The 16,661-nt window shown below is 44.9% G+C and overlaps 1 protein-coding gene across 5 annotated transcripts in view; it reads right to left on the minus strand.

Moving 5' to 3' along the window:
- Positions 1 to 16,160, minus strand: part of ZSWIM8 (zinc finger SWIM-type containing 8) — a 134,715-nt gene extending 118,555 nt beyond the window's left edge. For 2 of the 5 annotated variants that reach the window (XM_030568855.1, XM_030568852.1), the window contains exon 1: positions 14,675 to 16,077. In XM_030568855.1, coding sequence (XP_030424715.1) covers positions 14,675 to 14,852 — 178 coding nt within the window. In that variant the 5' untranslated portion in view covers positions 14,853 to 16,077. The other 3 variants (XM_030568850.1, XM_030568851.1, XR_004001200.1) reach the window with 3 other exon arrangements.
- Between the last annotated feature and the right edge of the window lie 501 nt (positions 16,161 to 16,661).

Consider the following 16,661-nt stretch of genomic DNA (forward strand, 5'->3'; position numbering starts at 1 on the left):
TACGAAGATTTCTGAAAGAAGGGGCATGACCATGATATATGCAGAAGGAGTTTCAATATTGCACATCACTGTACAGGAGCTGGAGCAAGAACTTGTGCCTCCAGTTTTTCCCCATCCAATTCTTGTTTTCCATCTTTTCCATCTAGAAGTCATGCAGGATGGATGGACTATGTCATTTGAGAGTCTCATTACATACACTTGGAAATTCTGGATAAGGTTCCTTTTGTTACATGATCTCCTTACAGCCTTCATTTTACTTTATAGTCTATAGTAAATCATGGCATTCCTACATTCTTTTCAGTATGACATTTTTTATTTTTTTTTAAACTTCTTCCTCCAGTTCTCTCTCTCCCTGCATTGTGGCATCTAACGCTGCCCTTATACTTACACCATTTCTTGTTCCAAAAATCCATGTTATTTCTTTCTTACGTTATTCCATTAATCTCTCCATTTTCCTCACAGTCACTTACAAAGAGGGGCTGGGAAACTTTACCTGACACCTGATAAAGAACTAAACCTAAAAAAAAAAAAAAAGAATGATACAAGATGTTGGACCATCTAGAAGTAATGTCCAGATCCCCTCCTCACTTCAACTGGGAAAGAGGCTGGGATTCCACTTTAAGCTCCTGTCCCTAGACTGTAGCTGAGGCTCCATCTTCTGTGGCAAGTGTGCTAACAGGGAGAAGCACATTCTCTCTCTCAGTGTTCTCTATCCTACCCCAGAAGCTCATGGCTGCTACAAGCCAATGTGTCTGCTATTCTACCCATCCCTCACTTCCATTTTTGGATCTTGGATATTTTCAACTGCCCCTGGCTCCCAACAGCTATAGGTCGGGAAACTGTCATTCACAAAGTTTTCTATAGCACTTTTCCTTGGAGCGTAACTGGACACTGCCTTAATTTTTGAATCTACATTTGCTTCATGTCTTAAATTTCCAGCGGCTGATAGCAAGATAAACTGCCTTAAAGTGCAGCCAAGTTTATTGGCAGTAATAGGAAACCACCTCCTGGCTAAGCCAGTGAAAATCGTAAGCACTTAATTTTAAACACAAGTACTTCATTGGCTCAGATGAGTCAATTTCCTTTCACATACCCTAAACTTTAAACAGCTGATAGAATTTCCTGTGACCTGGAGAATTTAGAAACTCCCCAGGGCATTGAAACTATTCAGCAACTTTAGACTTTTGGAAGATATAAAGAAATCAGCTGATAGATTTGCCAAAATAGTGCTTATGCTTTAAAATTAACTTGACTTTTCCTGTCACTGCTGGATTCTAAAATGTTCTTCTTGTTTGAATTTTTTTTCCTGCAGTCATCTAAAAGCCAAAATAAAGTTGCTGGGCTGTCTCTGTAAGTTCAAACAAGCAGGTTGCTTCTGCAGAATGTCCTAATGCTTTATAGCAGGGGTGGGCAAACTACGGCCGAGGGCCCTCCAGTTGTTTTAATCTGGCCCTCAAGTTCCAGATGGGGAGTGGGGTTGGGAGCTTGCCGTGCTCTGCATGGCTCCCAGAAGCAGTGGGATATCCCCCCCCAGCTCCTACGTGTAGGGGCAACCAAGGGACTCTGCACGCTGCCCCCACAGCACCCATTGGCCAGGGACCACGGCCAATGGGAACTGCAGGGGCAGCACCTGCGTACAGGGCAGCATGCAGAGTCACCTGGCTGCACTTCCACGTAGGACTCAGAGGGGGGAAAAGCCGCTGCTTCTGGGAGCTGCTTGAGGTAAGCGCTGCCCAGAGCCTGCACCCCTGACCCCCTCCTGCACCCCTGCCCCAGACCTGATCCTCCTCCCACCCTCTGAACACCTTGGTCTGAGCCCGGAGCACCCTCCTGCATCCCCAACCCCAGCCCCACACCAGAGCCCATACAACCAGCCGGAGCCCTCACCCTCCACATCCCAACCCCTTGCCCCAGCGTGGAGGCCCCCCTGCACCGCACTCGTAACTACTAATTTCTGGCCCTACCCCAGAGCCCGCATCCCCCAGCCAGAGCCCTCACCCCCTCCCGCACCCCAACCCCCAATTTTGTGAGCATTCATAGCCCACCATACAATTTCCATACCCAAATGTGGCCCTTGGGCCAAAAAGTTTGCCCATCCCTGCTCTATAGAAAAGTGTGCTTAGAGAAGACAGAAAAACTAGTGATACTTAGCATTTTTAGTATTTTCTGTTAAAAGAGCTATACAGTCATTAGCTAATTAAGCCTCACAAAACATATGTGAGGTGGGTATATAAGTATGGTTATTTTACGGTTCAGGAAACTGAGAAAAAAGCAACTCATCCAAGGCCACAAAAGTCCTGGTGAGAACCAGGGCCTCTTGACTGCTGCCCATTCCTCCAGGGCACAGTACTTCACAAGAGATAATATGGATTATGTATAACATGCTTTATCAGAACAAGACCCAGTACCATTTCGATAATAATCATATCAATACCCTGTGTATATTCCTCTTTTAAAATGTTAAAGATCAATTCATTCAAAGGAAAGACTATATAATCTAATCTATTTGATAAAATGTGTGCCATTAACTTTGGGGTTGGGGGTGGGGGGTTGGAAAGGGATGAATGGGTTAAGATGGTTTCAAATAAAATTGCAACATTTGCTTTTTTACCATGACAAACAGTTTAAGTAACTTTTATAATTGGATTTTAGGCTTAAATAGATTTCAGTATTTGTGCGAAATGAGTTGTAAATCTTTAATTACTATAATAACCCTTGAAATCATACTAAAAGACATTCCTACACTTCAAGCACCAAAAGATAAATCAGTTCTGACTGTTAGGATAGGTTACCTCTGAGCTATGGAGAGACAGAAAAGCCTCATAAAACCTTTGAACTACGTTAATAGTGGAAATTTTGAAATCCAATACATTTGTACGAATTCTCCAAGTCTTCCTAAGAACACCCATCCTCCGATAAGACACCATGAAATGTCATATTTACAATATGAAAAAAATGAGCAAGAGTGTGTGCGTTTCCAAGTACAAGAATAATCAAGCTTATAATGGAAAGCTAGCTTCAATATGAACTATGGAGCAATAACGTGTCTCACCGTGATCAGCTCAGGTAGTGGCCTACCCAGATCTCCCAGGAATACCCAGGTGTCATTCGCACAATGGTTCTGGGGAGCACTCATTGATCCTTCCTGTGCATTTTCTAATTTCTTCAATTTTGCTGCAAGTCTTCCAATAGCTTCATAATCAAACAAGCAAATGTTAAAAAAGAGTATCTGTTTTTCTGTTTGTAGCACTGTTGTAGCTGTGTTGGTCCCAGGATATGAAGGAGACAACATAGGTGAGGTAGTAGTATCTTTTATTGGACCAACTTCTGTTGGTGGAAGGGACAAGCTTTACAGAGCTCTTTGTTCGATCTGGAGAAAGTAACCAAAGCATCTGAGCTAAATACAAGATGGGACAGACTGCTTAGCGTAGGGGTTTCACACATGCTGTAGGAGACCACTTAAAATGAAGAGGGCAATTAAAGGTTAGCAGACAACAGGGTTCACTGCACATTGCTGTGATGAGCCATAAAAAGAGTGTCTCTGCTAAATCCATAGTTTTTAGTGTCCAGCAGAGTTATGAATTGAAGCTCTGACGCCTGCCTTTTGAAAGAGTTGTGCAGGTTTCCTTTGAGGACCAGGATTAAGAGGTCAGACACTGAGCGATGTCTTTGTGAAAAGTGTTCACTCACAGGTGATGGGGTGTTTTTGCCTTGTATCATTTTCCTGTGCAAGTTCATTTGATTGTCTGGTTTCACCCACTTAGCTGTTGTTGTTGGGACATTTAGTGCATGGGATGAGGTACACCCCATGTTGTGATCGGCATGTGTAGGACCCATGGATCTTGAAAGGCACATTGTGGAGGGTGTTGATCATTGTAGCCGTGGAGATACGTCCACAGGTTTTGAATCTGTTATTCTGGCAGGGTCTGGTGTCGCTTTGCGTTGGTAGGTCCTGGTCTGTGGGAAGCCTGCCTCTGATGATGAGCTTGGAGAGGTTCGGGGGTTGTTTGATGGCCAGACGAGGGAGTATAGGAAAGATTTATTTCAGGATGCAGTCCTCCTCAAGCATGAGTTGCAATTGTTCTGTGATACTCCATATGGGTTCCAGTGTGAGGTGGTCAGGGACAACAAGGGGAGAGCAGTTAGTGGGTCCCATCCCAACAGCCTGCCTATAAGAAAATAGGTTCCATGATGCGAACTCTCTCTCTGGTGGAGTGTTCTTATTTAGTGAAGGCGGTTTTACTTATATTTAGGTGTGTATTCCAGAACTTGTGGGTATCTTTTTCCACATCAAACTAGTAAAAATACTATCATCCAGCACCCAGAAACAATCAATAACCTAGTATGGATTAGAGACTAATCAGTAGCATTACATGACATCCATGCCAACAACCTACTGTGAGCCATTAGGACTGCCTTCAATTCTGAGCATATATGAAAACATGTCAAGGCATCTCAGTTTTCATGAATATCCTATACAGTACTTATATTTATTTTAATTATATTATTTATATTAATTATAGTATATATATTTTGCTTTAAAAAGAAAACCTAGACATCATAGCAGCCCATAAGCCTCAGCTCAGTTATACTGAATAGCTCTTTTCATATGGCATTTCAGGAAAAAAAACCACTTTGAATATTTAAGTTATTATACTGAGCATGCATTTGCTGACACATTAAGGTAACTACAATACGACCACACCTTACAAAAAACAAAGTAATCCACACACTAACTATTTTTCTCAGTGAAGTAGTGCAAAGCTTCATGTCCCTCCTCAGTCTTGCCACTACTGACATGAAAGCCTTTTCTGTAGTTACCTGGTAAGTGGAACAGCCTTTACTTCTCAAATCTCACCTGAAAACCTCCCTTGCTTGTGCGCTCCTAAGTCCTCTGTTTAACTGAAGCATTCTGGGAGGCATAGCTTGCATGAAAAATGTACAAAAAGTAAAGTTCCCTGTAAACAGTTTATGTAACATCTTCTGGTTTTGTTGCTCTTCTTCAAACTGAACTGAAATTCCCAAGTTATAAATCGTCACAGTATGTTGCATTTGACCACTAGCTCCTGAAGCAGATTACATTCACCACATTTGAACCAGAGACAGTGCAAACACAGAGCACAGATCTGTATAATTTGGACTACTGCCAGTTTAGTCTCATGAATTCACTAAACCATTTTGGAGATGAACCAAGTCTGGAAATTTTAAGAAGCCAAATAACTTCTTTTGGGGACAGAACAATTTACATGTAACATCACTAATGATCAGCTGAGAGAGTTGAAAATATTCATCTTCATTTTACAAAGGTTAGCTGTTTTGAGAACAGGCTTAGGAAATCTAGAAGTTGAGGTTCAATAAATCACCTGGTATACTCTTAGATATTAGAAGCTCTTCTCACTGCAGCAAACCTCATGGTTTTACCACCCCTCACAGGTTTCAATGGAGGGAGGAATCACGTTCCCCATACCTATATTTGTTACCATCAGAGCAGCAGCAGGTCTTTGTTAGTTCCACACTGCTATTGTAACTGGTAACACAGGGATGCACTGGGGGCAGAACTCTGGCCAGGAGCCAGCCTAGCTGTGGCTGTGACAGCAATATAATTAATCTCTCCTTGCTCTGCATGCCCACAGCACCAGATCATACCAGTGGCCCAGCAGAATGAAACTGACAAAGATAATGCCACTTCTCCTGTTACCACTGTGAAAGGAGCTATGAGCAGGAGCACAAGTTAAATAAATATAAGGACAAACAGAGAAGGTAGAAAGGGAAGGGAAAGAAACAGAAGGGGGCTTAGCAGCAAATCAGAGTTCAGGACTAAACACAGACCCTCATCCCCTTGGGTAAGACAGCTTTGTACTCACTCCCCAGAAGAATTATAGTAATCACGCCTTTCCTTTTGGAAACTCGGGCTGACAGACACATTTGTGATCGCCAATCCTCCAGCAATTGGAGGGTCTCTACAAGGTGTGTGGGTTAGGATAGATATTAAGTACTAAAAGGGAATCCAGGAAGACCTCTGAATAAAAAGGTGAGAGAAATTCCAAACCAAGTCAAAAACAAAAACTCTTAAGACACTAGTGGAAGAAAGGGAATCAGAATGTGTAACTGGGGAGGGTTATAGCTGAGTTTTTCCAATGTCCAACTCAACGGCAGTTGTTAGAAAAAAAAAAATCAAACTTCTCTCCACTACATTTTTATAATCTTACTCCTGTTCTCATTCTTGGGAGAGGGACACACACACACACACACTCTCTAAATGGTCTCAAGAGAGCCTGGAAATAATTACTTTGGGCTTCTAAAGGAGGTGGGGAGTATAATGAAGGTGAAGAGGCAGGCATATGCTTTAAATAATTATTCACCTAATAGGAAGAGACTCCTAAAAGATGCAGATATCGCTGGGTACCATCTGAATCACAAAAGCAAAATGTTGAGTTTGGGAAAGAACTCTGTGCTGCTGCATGGCTGCACTGAAGATTATTATTGCAGTATCAGTGATGTTACTGTACTGTCTAGGGGACCTAGTCATAAACCAAACCCCCCAGTGCTAGGCACACTACAAAACCGATCCTGACAAAATAGTACCTAACGCCTCGCTTATAGTCTCTCCAGTGCTGATGATTCCATAACCTCCCCATGAAGCTTATTCCATAGCCCCATTTATTCTAATAATCCAAGAACTGTTTCCTAATTAACTTTTGTTTACCCTGCTGCTATTTAAAGAGTCACTGACACCTGCAATACCCACCACAAAACAGGTGAAACAACATTCCCTGGGTTGACTGATAGTCTAGACTCTAGAGCAGTGTTTCTTAACCTTTTTTTTGACATCAGGAGAGCGGCCTGCTGCCTTCCTAAACTGTGTCAGGGAGATCTCAGGGACTGGCACCAGTCCATGGACAGTTTTTTGAGAAACACTGGTCTAGAGAAGTCTATATACTGCTAGCATCTGAGTCCTCCCCCTAACATCACCATGTGAGCACCTATATCCAGCAATATCTGATCTCTCATTAGATCATGTGTTTTTGTGGTATTTTCTCTAGTTTTTAAAGCGTTTACTTTACTTCTTTACAGGAAACTTTCGCTGAGTGTTTATATGTGGCTTTTGCACTTTGGCCACCAGGTTTTTAATAGTTGCTCTGTTAATATATTTGGGAGCAGTAATGCACTATAATGTTTGCAGGTCTATATGTGCAGATTTGTTTAACCATTTCAGACATGATGAGCAGGTGTGTTGTATCTGTGTGTTTTATATGCATAAAGACTGGGTTATACTTGCAAAAAAAGCCTCTTCCCACAACACAAACAAAATAGAGGAATTAAGTTCAGGCCATGCAACACACTAGTAAAAGCTGCACCACAGCAGCAGGCTAGACATTGCACATTTTAAATATCACCACCCCCAAGTTCTTCTACATCTGTATATAGCACACCACAGAGACAATACCTCAGATACCTCCATAGACCTCTCCAGTGTAGAGAGCAGTAAAACATAAGGGAGAACACATGAACTTCAGAAAATAACACTACAAGTTTCTGTTGCTACTTTTAGTACTTAGTGTTTGATTAATATTAATAGTGTATGATTAATATTAATGTGTTGCATGTTTTAGAGGAAGACTTTGTAAGAGAATGAAGGGCTGTTGCTCTCTGGATCCCATTAATTTTCTCTCTCCTTATTAGTCAATGAAGATTAGGCCTTGTCTACACTGTCACTTTATAGTGCTGAAACTTTCTTGCTCAGAGGTGTGAAAAAACAACCCCGTGAGTGCTAAAAGTTTCAGCGCTGTAAAGTGGCAGTATAGACAGTGCTCCCAGAGCTGGTAGCTACTGCCCTTGTGGAGATAGTTTTTTTGTCTGTTTGTTTTTAAAAACAATGCTGGCAAAGCTCTCTCTCAGCGCTGGTGCCGTGACTACACAGCCACATTAAAGCGCAGCCATGGCAGCGCTTTAATGTTGCTAGTGAAGACATACCCTTAGTCACTGTCCTCTTTACTTCACATTTTACAAATGTAGACACTTTTCTATCTATCACTGGGTCTTCTCTCTAAACTGATCATGCCCTCAGCCTTTCCTCAGGTCTCTCTGCCAAACCTTCTAGTGTTTTAGATCAGGGGCGGGCAAACTTTTTGGCCTGAGGGCCGCATCAGGTTTCCAAAATTGTATGGAGGGCCAGTTAGCGAGGGCTGTGCCTCCCCAAACAGCCAGGCATGGACCAGCCCCACCCACTATCCAACCCCTCCTGCTTCTCATTCCCTGCCCCATCCAACCCTCCCATTCCTTGTCCCCTGACAGCCCCTGGAACCCCCACCCTTGACTGCCTCCCGCCATCCCATCCAACCCCTCCTCTCATTCCTGACTGCTCCCCCCAGGGACCCCTGCCCCATCCAACCACCCCTCCTCCCTGTCCCCTGACCACCCCCGGAACTCCTGCCCCTGACTGCCCCCTGCCGCCCCATCCAACCTTCCTCTCCTTCCTGATTGCCCCCTGGGGACCCCTGCCCCCATTCAACCCCCGTTCCCTGCCCTCTGACCACCCCAACCCCTATCCACACCTCTGTCCCCTGACCACCACCCCAAACTCCCCTGCCCTCTAGCCAACCCCCCCGCTCCCTTACCCTGGAGCACTGGTTGCTGGCGATGCTACAGCCGTGCCTCCCAGAGCACCAGGACAGGCAGCCATGCCGCCCAGCTGGAGAGAGCCATGCCACCGCACAGCACAGAGCACTGGGTGAGGCCCTGGCTCAGCAGCTGCGCTGTCCCAGGAGCTCACAGCCCCACTGCCCAGAGCACTGTGCCAGCAGCGGAGCAAGCTGAGGCTGCAGGGGAGGGGGAACAGCAGGGATAGGGATGGGGGCTAGACTCCCAGGGCAGGAGCTCAGGGGCCAGGCAGGAGGGTCCCGCAGGCCGGATGTGGCCTGCAGGCCGTAGTTTGCCCACCTCTGTTCAAGATGCTCTCCTCTGTCTCACTCCAGTTTGATTTTTCAAAGTATGGCACCCCAAACTTAACACAGTAGGTGTTTCCAGTACTTTGGCAAAGGCTTTTTTCCAATTGACAAAGTATACTATAATTTACTCCCCTTCAAACGAGTCCTACCATAAGAACATAATAATGGTCATACTGGGTCAGACCAAAGGTCCATCTAGCCCAGTATCCAGTCTTTCGACAGTGGCCAATGCCAGGTGCCCCAGAGGGAATGAACAGAACAGGTAATCATCAAGTGATCCACCCCGTCACCCATTCCCAGCTTCTGACAAACAGAAGCTAGGGGAACCATCCCTGATCATCCTGGCTAATAGTCATTGATGGACCTATCCTGCATTAATTTATCTAGTTCTCTTCTGAACCCTGTTATAGTCTTGGCCTTCACAACATCCTCTAGCAAGTTTCATGGGTTTACAGTGTTGTGTGAAAAAATACTTCTTGTTTGTTTTAAACCTGCTGCCTATTGTTTTAAACCTGCTGCTACTAATCTTCTGCAGTTAATGAGGATGCTTTCTAGATGACCACCTGCTGCCACAATTTCTCTGTACAAGTTCTAGCCTTTCAGAACACACTGTATTCAAGTTCTCTAAAAGTAAATTTAAGCTTTTTCTTCACATGAGTTGCCTGTATATGAATAGTTTTATCACTACACCAGTCTGAGTTGTCACTACACTTTCAAAGAAGCTGGTGTGAAAGCACAAATACAAAATGAGCAAAAAGATTTGGGAATACAATACTTCACAGTTCTTCAGTATTCCTGGCTGCCTTCTGAAGTGTCTGGTAAACATCTGTCCTTGAGAGACTTGAGATACAAGAGACTAGGGGTGGGAAGACAGGAATGTGAAAAACATTTTTCAGAAAAACCCAACACAATGGATTTGTGTGTGCATATGTGCATGGGAGGCAACTGGATTTTGAGCTGTTTTATCTACCACAGAAGTGTTTACATGAACATCATATGCTTGAAAAGATTTTTCATACTAGAAATATTAGCATCTAGTTTCAAGTGTAAATGAAATTTTTAACTATTTTAAACAAATTAAAAGGTCAATGATGAGACCACTGAGGTCCTTGTTCTGCCTATTTGAAAATAAAAAATTGCTTTGAATCTTAGAGAGGAAAGGAGGCTGGGTGAAGTCCTTGAATGGCTAATGGGTGGGATCAAATGATACAGGAGGGGTGGAGTGTGAATCATTACAGGTGCTTGGTTTGCTAAATTCCATAAATTTCTGGAAGGTGGGAAAGTCATTTAATAACATGGCTCAGTAGAAAGCTGGCTAGCATGACTTATTTTTCCAGTCTTCACAGTGCTGAATTCACAGGGTGCCTGGTTTCTCAGTCCAACTAGTAAATTTGAAAGCTGCTGATCAATACTGCAAAAAAGCAATTGCCAAACATCAGGTGTAAAACTGTATCTTTCTTCACTTTCAGCGCATTGAGCAAGATGGAGACACTAGAAGGGGAGGGCCGGAGTTACTACAGAGAATTCTTTCCCAGGTGTCTGTGGTAGGTCTTGCCCATATACTCAGGGTACAACTGACCACCATATTTGGGGTCAGGAAGGAATTTCCCCCAGGTCAGATTAGCAGAGACCTTCACCTTCCTCTGCAGCATGGAGCATGGATCAATTTCAGGTTTAAACTAGTGTAAATGGTGGATTCTCTGTAACTTCAAGTGTTTAAATCATGATTTGAGGACTTCAGTAACTCAGCCAGAGGTTAGGGGTCTAATACAGGAGTGGATGGATAAGGTTCTGTGGTCTGCAGTGTGGAAGTCAGACTAGAGGATCATGATAGTCCCTTATGACCTGAGTCTAAGAAGCAGGAACAAGCAATTGAATGGACTGAAGTAATGAAATCAACAATTCTTCTGAAATAAAATGTATACTGTTGCCAAGAATTGTTAGTGTTACTGATTCCACAACAGAAAAGAAAGCAAAAACATATAGTGTGAATTTGCTCAAAATGCCATCCCAAAATACAGAGAAAGTATGACAAGAAGGTCTTTTTGCCACTTGCTCATACTGAGCAATTAAATTTAGATGAGAGCTTAGCAGGTGCAATTATCCTACATTTCTGATGTACAAGTCTTTAGTACACCTAAATATTGCTGAAAAAGTAGTATGCTATCAGTCCTTAAATCACACTGGAGAAGTTCAAATATTCTTCCACACCACCTATCAGAATAGGGAAACATGGTCTACATTAAGTCACTATAATAGAGTGCATAACTGACTGAAAAACTGTACTCGAAGAGTAGTTATCGATGGTTCACTATCAAACTGAGAATACGTATCTAGCAGAATCCCAGACATAATCTGTCCAGGATCCAGTGTTATTCAATATTTTCATTAATGATTTGGATAATGGAGCAAAGAGTACACTTATAAAACATGCAAATGAAACCAAGTTGGGAGGGGCTGCAAACATTTCAGAGGACAGGATTAGAATTCACAGTGACCTTGGCAAATTGGAGAATTGGTCTGAAATCAACGAGATGAAATTCAATAAAGTACAAAAGTACTTCACTCTGGGGACTAGCAGGCTATGCAGTAGTAGTGTTGAAAAAAATCTGGGTGTTATAGTGGATCACAAATTGAACATGAGCCAACAATGTAATGCAGTGATGAAAAAGGCTAATCTTATTCTGGAGTGTTGTATGCAAGATATAGAAGGTAACTGTTCCACTCTACTCAGCATCACTGAGACCTCAGCTGGAGTACTGTGTCCAGTCTGGGGTGAGTACCACAATAAGACAAACTGGAGAGAATACAGAGGAGAGCAACAAAAAGAATAAAAGCTTTAGAAAACCTGACTTGTGAGGAAAGGTTAAAAATAGGCAAGTTTAGTCTGGAGAAAAGAAGACTGAGGGGGACCTCATAACAGTCTTCAGATATGGTAAGGGCTGTCATAAAGAGGACAGAGATTAATTCTTCTCCATGTCCACTAAAAATAGGACAAAAAAAGTAATAGACTTAATCCGCTGCAAGGGAAACTTAGGTTGGATATCAGGGAAAACTTTCTAACTATAAGGATAGTTAAACTCTGAAATAGGCTTCTAAAGGAGGTTGTGGAACCCCATCACTGGAGCTTTTTAAGAACGAGTTAAACAAACACCTGCCAGGGCTGCTCTATGTTTACTTGGTCCTACCCCAGTGCAGGGGGCTGGATTTGATGACCTCCCAGGGTCCCTTCCAGCCCTACACATCTACGATCAGTCTCATGGTAGGTGGACTGAGTGAGCATAAAAAGGATTGAACTACCCTGTTTTCAGTAACTCAGTGGAACTCTCAGGAAAATCCAGTCTACATTTGCTACCAACTGCCCTAATGCTGTGTTCTTGTGTGTGCTTTTCATTTCTTTAAACGATGTACCTCTATGTTTATGCTTATGAAGTGAACACACAGTGCAGGTTTTACGTTTCACAGATTAACCTTGCCTACTGCTTAAAAACAGCCAGTACACACCATATGCAGAACTAGCACCTCTTGAAGTTACCGTCTTGTTCTCCAGAATATCAGTTTCCGCGTAAAAAGAAAAGATAAATATCTAGTAGTTATGGTTGTAAAGAAAACCTCAGAAATGTGAAACAAGTATAACCAGTACAGCTCTCCATGTAAATTTGCAGAAAGCCTGGAACCATCACTTTCAAGTATGAACTGTCCCATTCCTCTCAATAAGGCTTTAGTGATAATGTATATATTTTAACAATTTTACTTTTCATGTTAGAAAGGAGAGTGAGGATCACAGATCTGCACAATTGACTGAGTGGTTTCTCATTTTGGTGCCACCAGTGGATGACAATTAGGAGATATCTTATTTCTAACTCAGTCAAGAAGAAACCATGTCAAAGTATCCTAGAAGAGACCATGGAATGAATGAATATTCAAGCCCCACTGAGGGGGAGCAGAAATCAACAGCGCCTAGCAGCACACACAATTGTATTTGAACATCTGCACAATCTCCAGGAACACTGCCCACAAAATAAGGGCTGCCCACAAATTGCCAAAATGAGGCAGAGTTTGAAAGAGTACCTCCACCATTTTTCCCCTGCAATCTGAGCCCTGACCCTGCATGGACCAGTCTCACATCCCTATTTTTTGTAGTACTACAGGGGACTTTCCCCTCTGCACTGGGACTTTTTCAGCTCTACACCACCTTCTCTTTCAGTGCATCAGTGCGTGCAACTGGGTTTAAAGTAAAACGCACAAAAACCAGAGAGCCATGTTGTCTATATGCTGCTTTGAACAGGGCTCTGGTGTCTACCTCTCAGAATAACATGGCTTTGCTAGACACTTCATGGTGCTACCATTCCTTATTCATTTTACCTGGGAGTGTTCAGTACTGAAACCAAAATGTATCATGACAGCAGCACCTCAAAAAGCAGCCAGCTTGCACAATCATTCGGCAAGATTTCCAAGCTCCTTTCCTTCCCAGTCATTGTTCATAGACCCATGACACTCAGCAGAGACAGACAAAGGAGGTTAAATATCCTGGACTAGTGCCAGTGTTGAAATTCACTAAGCAGAGAAAAATTAGGCTGTCATGTGAAGATGATGGTTCAAAGTAAAATGCATTTTCTGGTCTTAATCTAATGCCAAGAGGACATTTGTGCACATCACAAAACTACCATATTTCAGCACAATGTATTACAAACAACATTCTCTGTTCACAAAAGGCCTAGGCTTGGAAAAGCAGCAAGTGCTGTAGTTCAGGATAGAGGTGCAGAGCTGGGGGGAGAGCAGTGATAGAAAAGCAGGTGAGGTCACACAGGTCAGAATTAATGGGGATTGACAGAGCTATGGAGAGACACAGGACAAGGTTATGTAAGCAAGGTTGAACTAGCTCTGCTAGCATTCTGCTTGGCTCTATTCAGTATCATCGGTATCTGAGTTCTGAGGTAAAGTCATTTGAGACAAGTGATTTAATACAATTGTTCAATAAAATGGTTTAATACAAACGCATGTCAGCTCAGACAAAAAGCTAGCAGCTACCACTATTTGGAAATCAGTTTCTGAAGGCTGGTACTGTATATTAGGCTCTCTCCATCCAGAAGGGGATAACTGTCAGTAGGGCAGGAATATAATCAACCTTGGGGTGGAACTGACACACTACTAGCTCAGTCACTCCTCGCAATAAGATCTCCATACCTGCCTGCTCAACAGCTACTGCTGAAAGTTGCTATAGGCACTAGAAGGATAAAGTGAAATACAGAAGAGTGAACATGAAAATGGACTGCTGTACACAAATGGGGAGGGAGGGAAGCCTACACACAACTTCATTAAAGAGTTTGTTGTGGTAAGAATCTTTATGTAGCAGTTTATTCAGTTAAACACAACTGGGAGCCTGTGACTAATTATTCCCATTGAAGTATGCACCTTGCTTATTGCAACATAGGTTGTTTTTTTCCCTCCAGAGTCCCAAGAACAGCTTTGGCAGATGTGGTCTGAGACAAAAGAGCACTACAGAAAACCTGCGCTAACAATCTCCTCCAACAGGAAACCATCACTGCATCCAAGTTTCTAGCACAATTTTGTGCAAACTCTACTCACAAGCTATCCCTACTAGCAACTGATTCTGGCTCATGCTTTGGGTGGTTCCAACATGTCTACATGTTTTCCCATCCCCATGTGACCCAAAATTTTCACTCAAACTCCCAGAACATCCCAGTGAAACTCAGTGCTCTCACCTTTCATTTTGACAGTGGGGGAATTGGGTCCAGCTGATTGCTTCCTCCATCCTCTCCAGTTCTGGCAAAGGCTCTCCGCCTCAGAGATGAAGGAACAAAGGGAGTCTTCCTCAAAGCGGTCAGAGTCTTCAAACGAAAACCTTTCCCCGTCCTCCCACTCTGCAAACATGAGTTCCATCACATCCAATAGACACGAAGAAGGAAAGGGACAGATCTGACCACTCAGACGGATGAACGTGACTCCAGGACAACTTTTATCGATAATTAAAAGTCCAGCTCCACTCAGGTCCCCATACTACAACACCAGGGAAAAAACAGAGCAACAGCTGTCTCAAGCGGGGAGAGCAGAAATGTGACATAAAATAAGGGAAACTTGTAAAAATCCCAAAGATACCAAGTTCTTTAAAAAGTTTAAAAACTTTTATGTCCACAAAACATACTTAAACCCTAGGTCTTGGTTAGTCTGGTGACTGATGCTTCCAGCCCTGACACAGGCATGTGTCTGACAGACACAGGAAAGTCTGAAGGTTTCAGCTGCAAGTGACCTGGAGAGTCTGATGGGGGAAAGGGGGTTGTTTGTTTCTTAAGTTTCTCTATAGAGTCAGGTCTCCCTGAGGTTGTGCTTTTCTCTCACTACAAGTGCAAAAAAAAAAAAATAACCAACTGCTTTCTCCCCGTCACAAAAAAGGTAGTGGGGGGCTGGAGGTGGGACACTTCCTGTGTTTGAATGGTTGTAAAACCTCCCCTGTTCTCGTGAGGAGTCGGGACGGGGGGTGGTCCTCACGCACTGCCTGAGAGGCAGGGGGCGCGTCGCGGGAAGCAACCCCAGGGGTAGGGGGAAGAGTGAAGGGAAAAGCAGCGTCCTGGGCAGGGGAAGGTTGGAGGGCTCTGGGGAGAAGAGGTGCCCGGGTCAGCGTCCCGGGGCTCGGTGCCCGGGGTAGGAAGGGAGCCGTGTCGCTGCGGTCGGTCTCGGGGGCGGTGGGAGGAAAGCAGTGGGACCCGTGGTCAGTGCCCGGGGGGGACCGGTACCCCCAGGGGTCAGTGTCGGGGGGGGGCTGCCCAGGAGGTGTTGGATGGGAGGCGCGGTGCCTCGGATCGGTGCCCCGAGATGGGAGTGGAAGCAGTGTCCCGGGGGTGGCTACTAAAGCGCTGGCAGCGTCTCCTCTCCCATGGGGCCGGCGGGCAAATGCGGGGGCGCCGCTCCAGCGGCTGACGGACGCGGACGGGGAGCTGCCGCCGCCTCCCGGGGCTGGGACCGCGCGGCTCCGGGGTGCCGGTCTCTAGCGCCCCATGGCCCCGGCTTCCCGCGCAGGCTCCCCCGCAGCCCGGTCCCAGCTCCTCTCCTGGCGCAGGCAGCGGCCGGACTCCCCTCCCCGGCCTGGTAAGATGGCTCTGCGCCACCCACTATCACCTGCCGACCCCCGCCAGCCGGGACACGCTTCCGCCGCGCCGCTTCCGGCTTCCGTCCGCCCCGCGGGCCACCGCCAGTCCCAGCATGCCACGGGGCCCGGCTGCATGCTGGGACTAGCAGTCCCCACTGGCCGGAGGAAAACACTTCGGTCCGGCATCACAGTGAATTCTGGGATATGTAGTTCCTGTAGGGAGATGGGGCGCTCTCCAGATATTCTGGGATGTGTAGTTCTGGGGGCAGCTCACATTGCATGCTGGGATGTGTAGTTCCAATAGGGAGGGGCCCTCACACTGCATGCTGGGATATGTAGTTCCTGTAGGGTGGGAGGCTAGGGATGCCAACTTTCTAATCACCAAAACCCAACACCTTAGCCCTGCCCCTTCCCTGAGACCCCGCCCCTGCTCAGTACATTCCCCTCCCCCCTCGGTGGCTTGCTCTTCTCCACCGTCATTCACTTTCACTGGGCTGGGGTTGGGGTGTGGGAGGGGTGAGGGTTCTGGCCTGGGGATGAGGGGCTTGGGGTGTAGGAGGGGGCTCCAGGCTGGGGGGTTCAGCCAAGGAATTCGGAGTGCGAGA

This window comes from Gopherus evgoodei, chromosome 7 (assembly GCF_007399415.2).
Source record: "Gopherus evgoodei ecotype Sinaloan lineage chromosome 7, rGopEvg1_v1.p, whole genome shotgun sequence".
In the NCBI taxonomy this organism is placed as follows: Eukaryota; Metazoa; Chordata; order Testudines; family Testudinidae; genus Gopherus; species Gopherus evgoodei.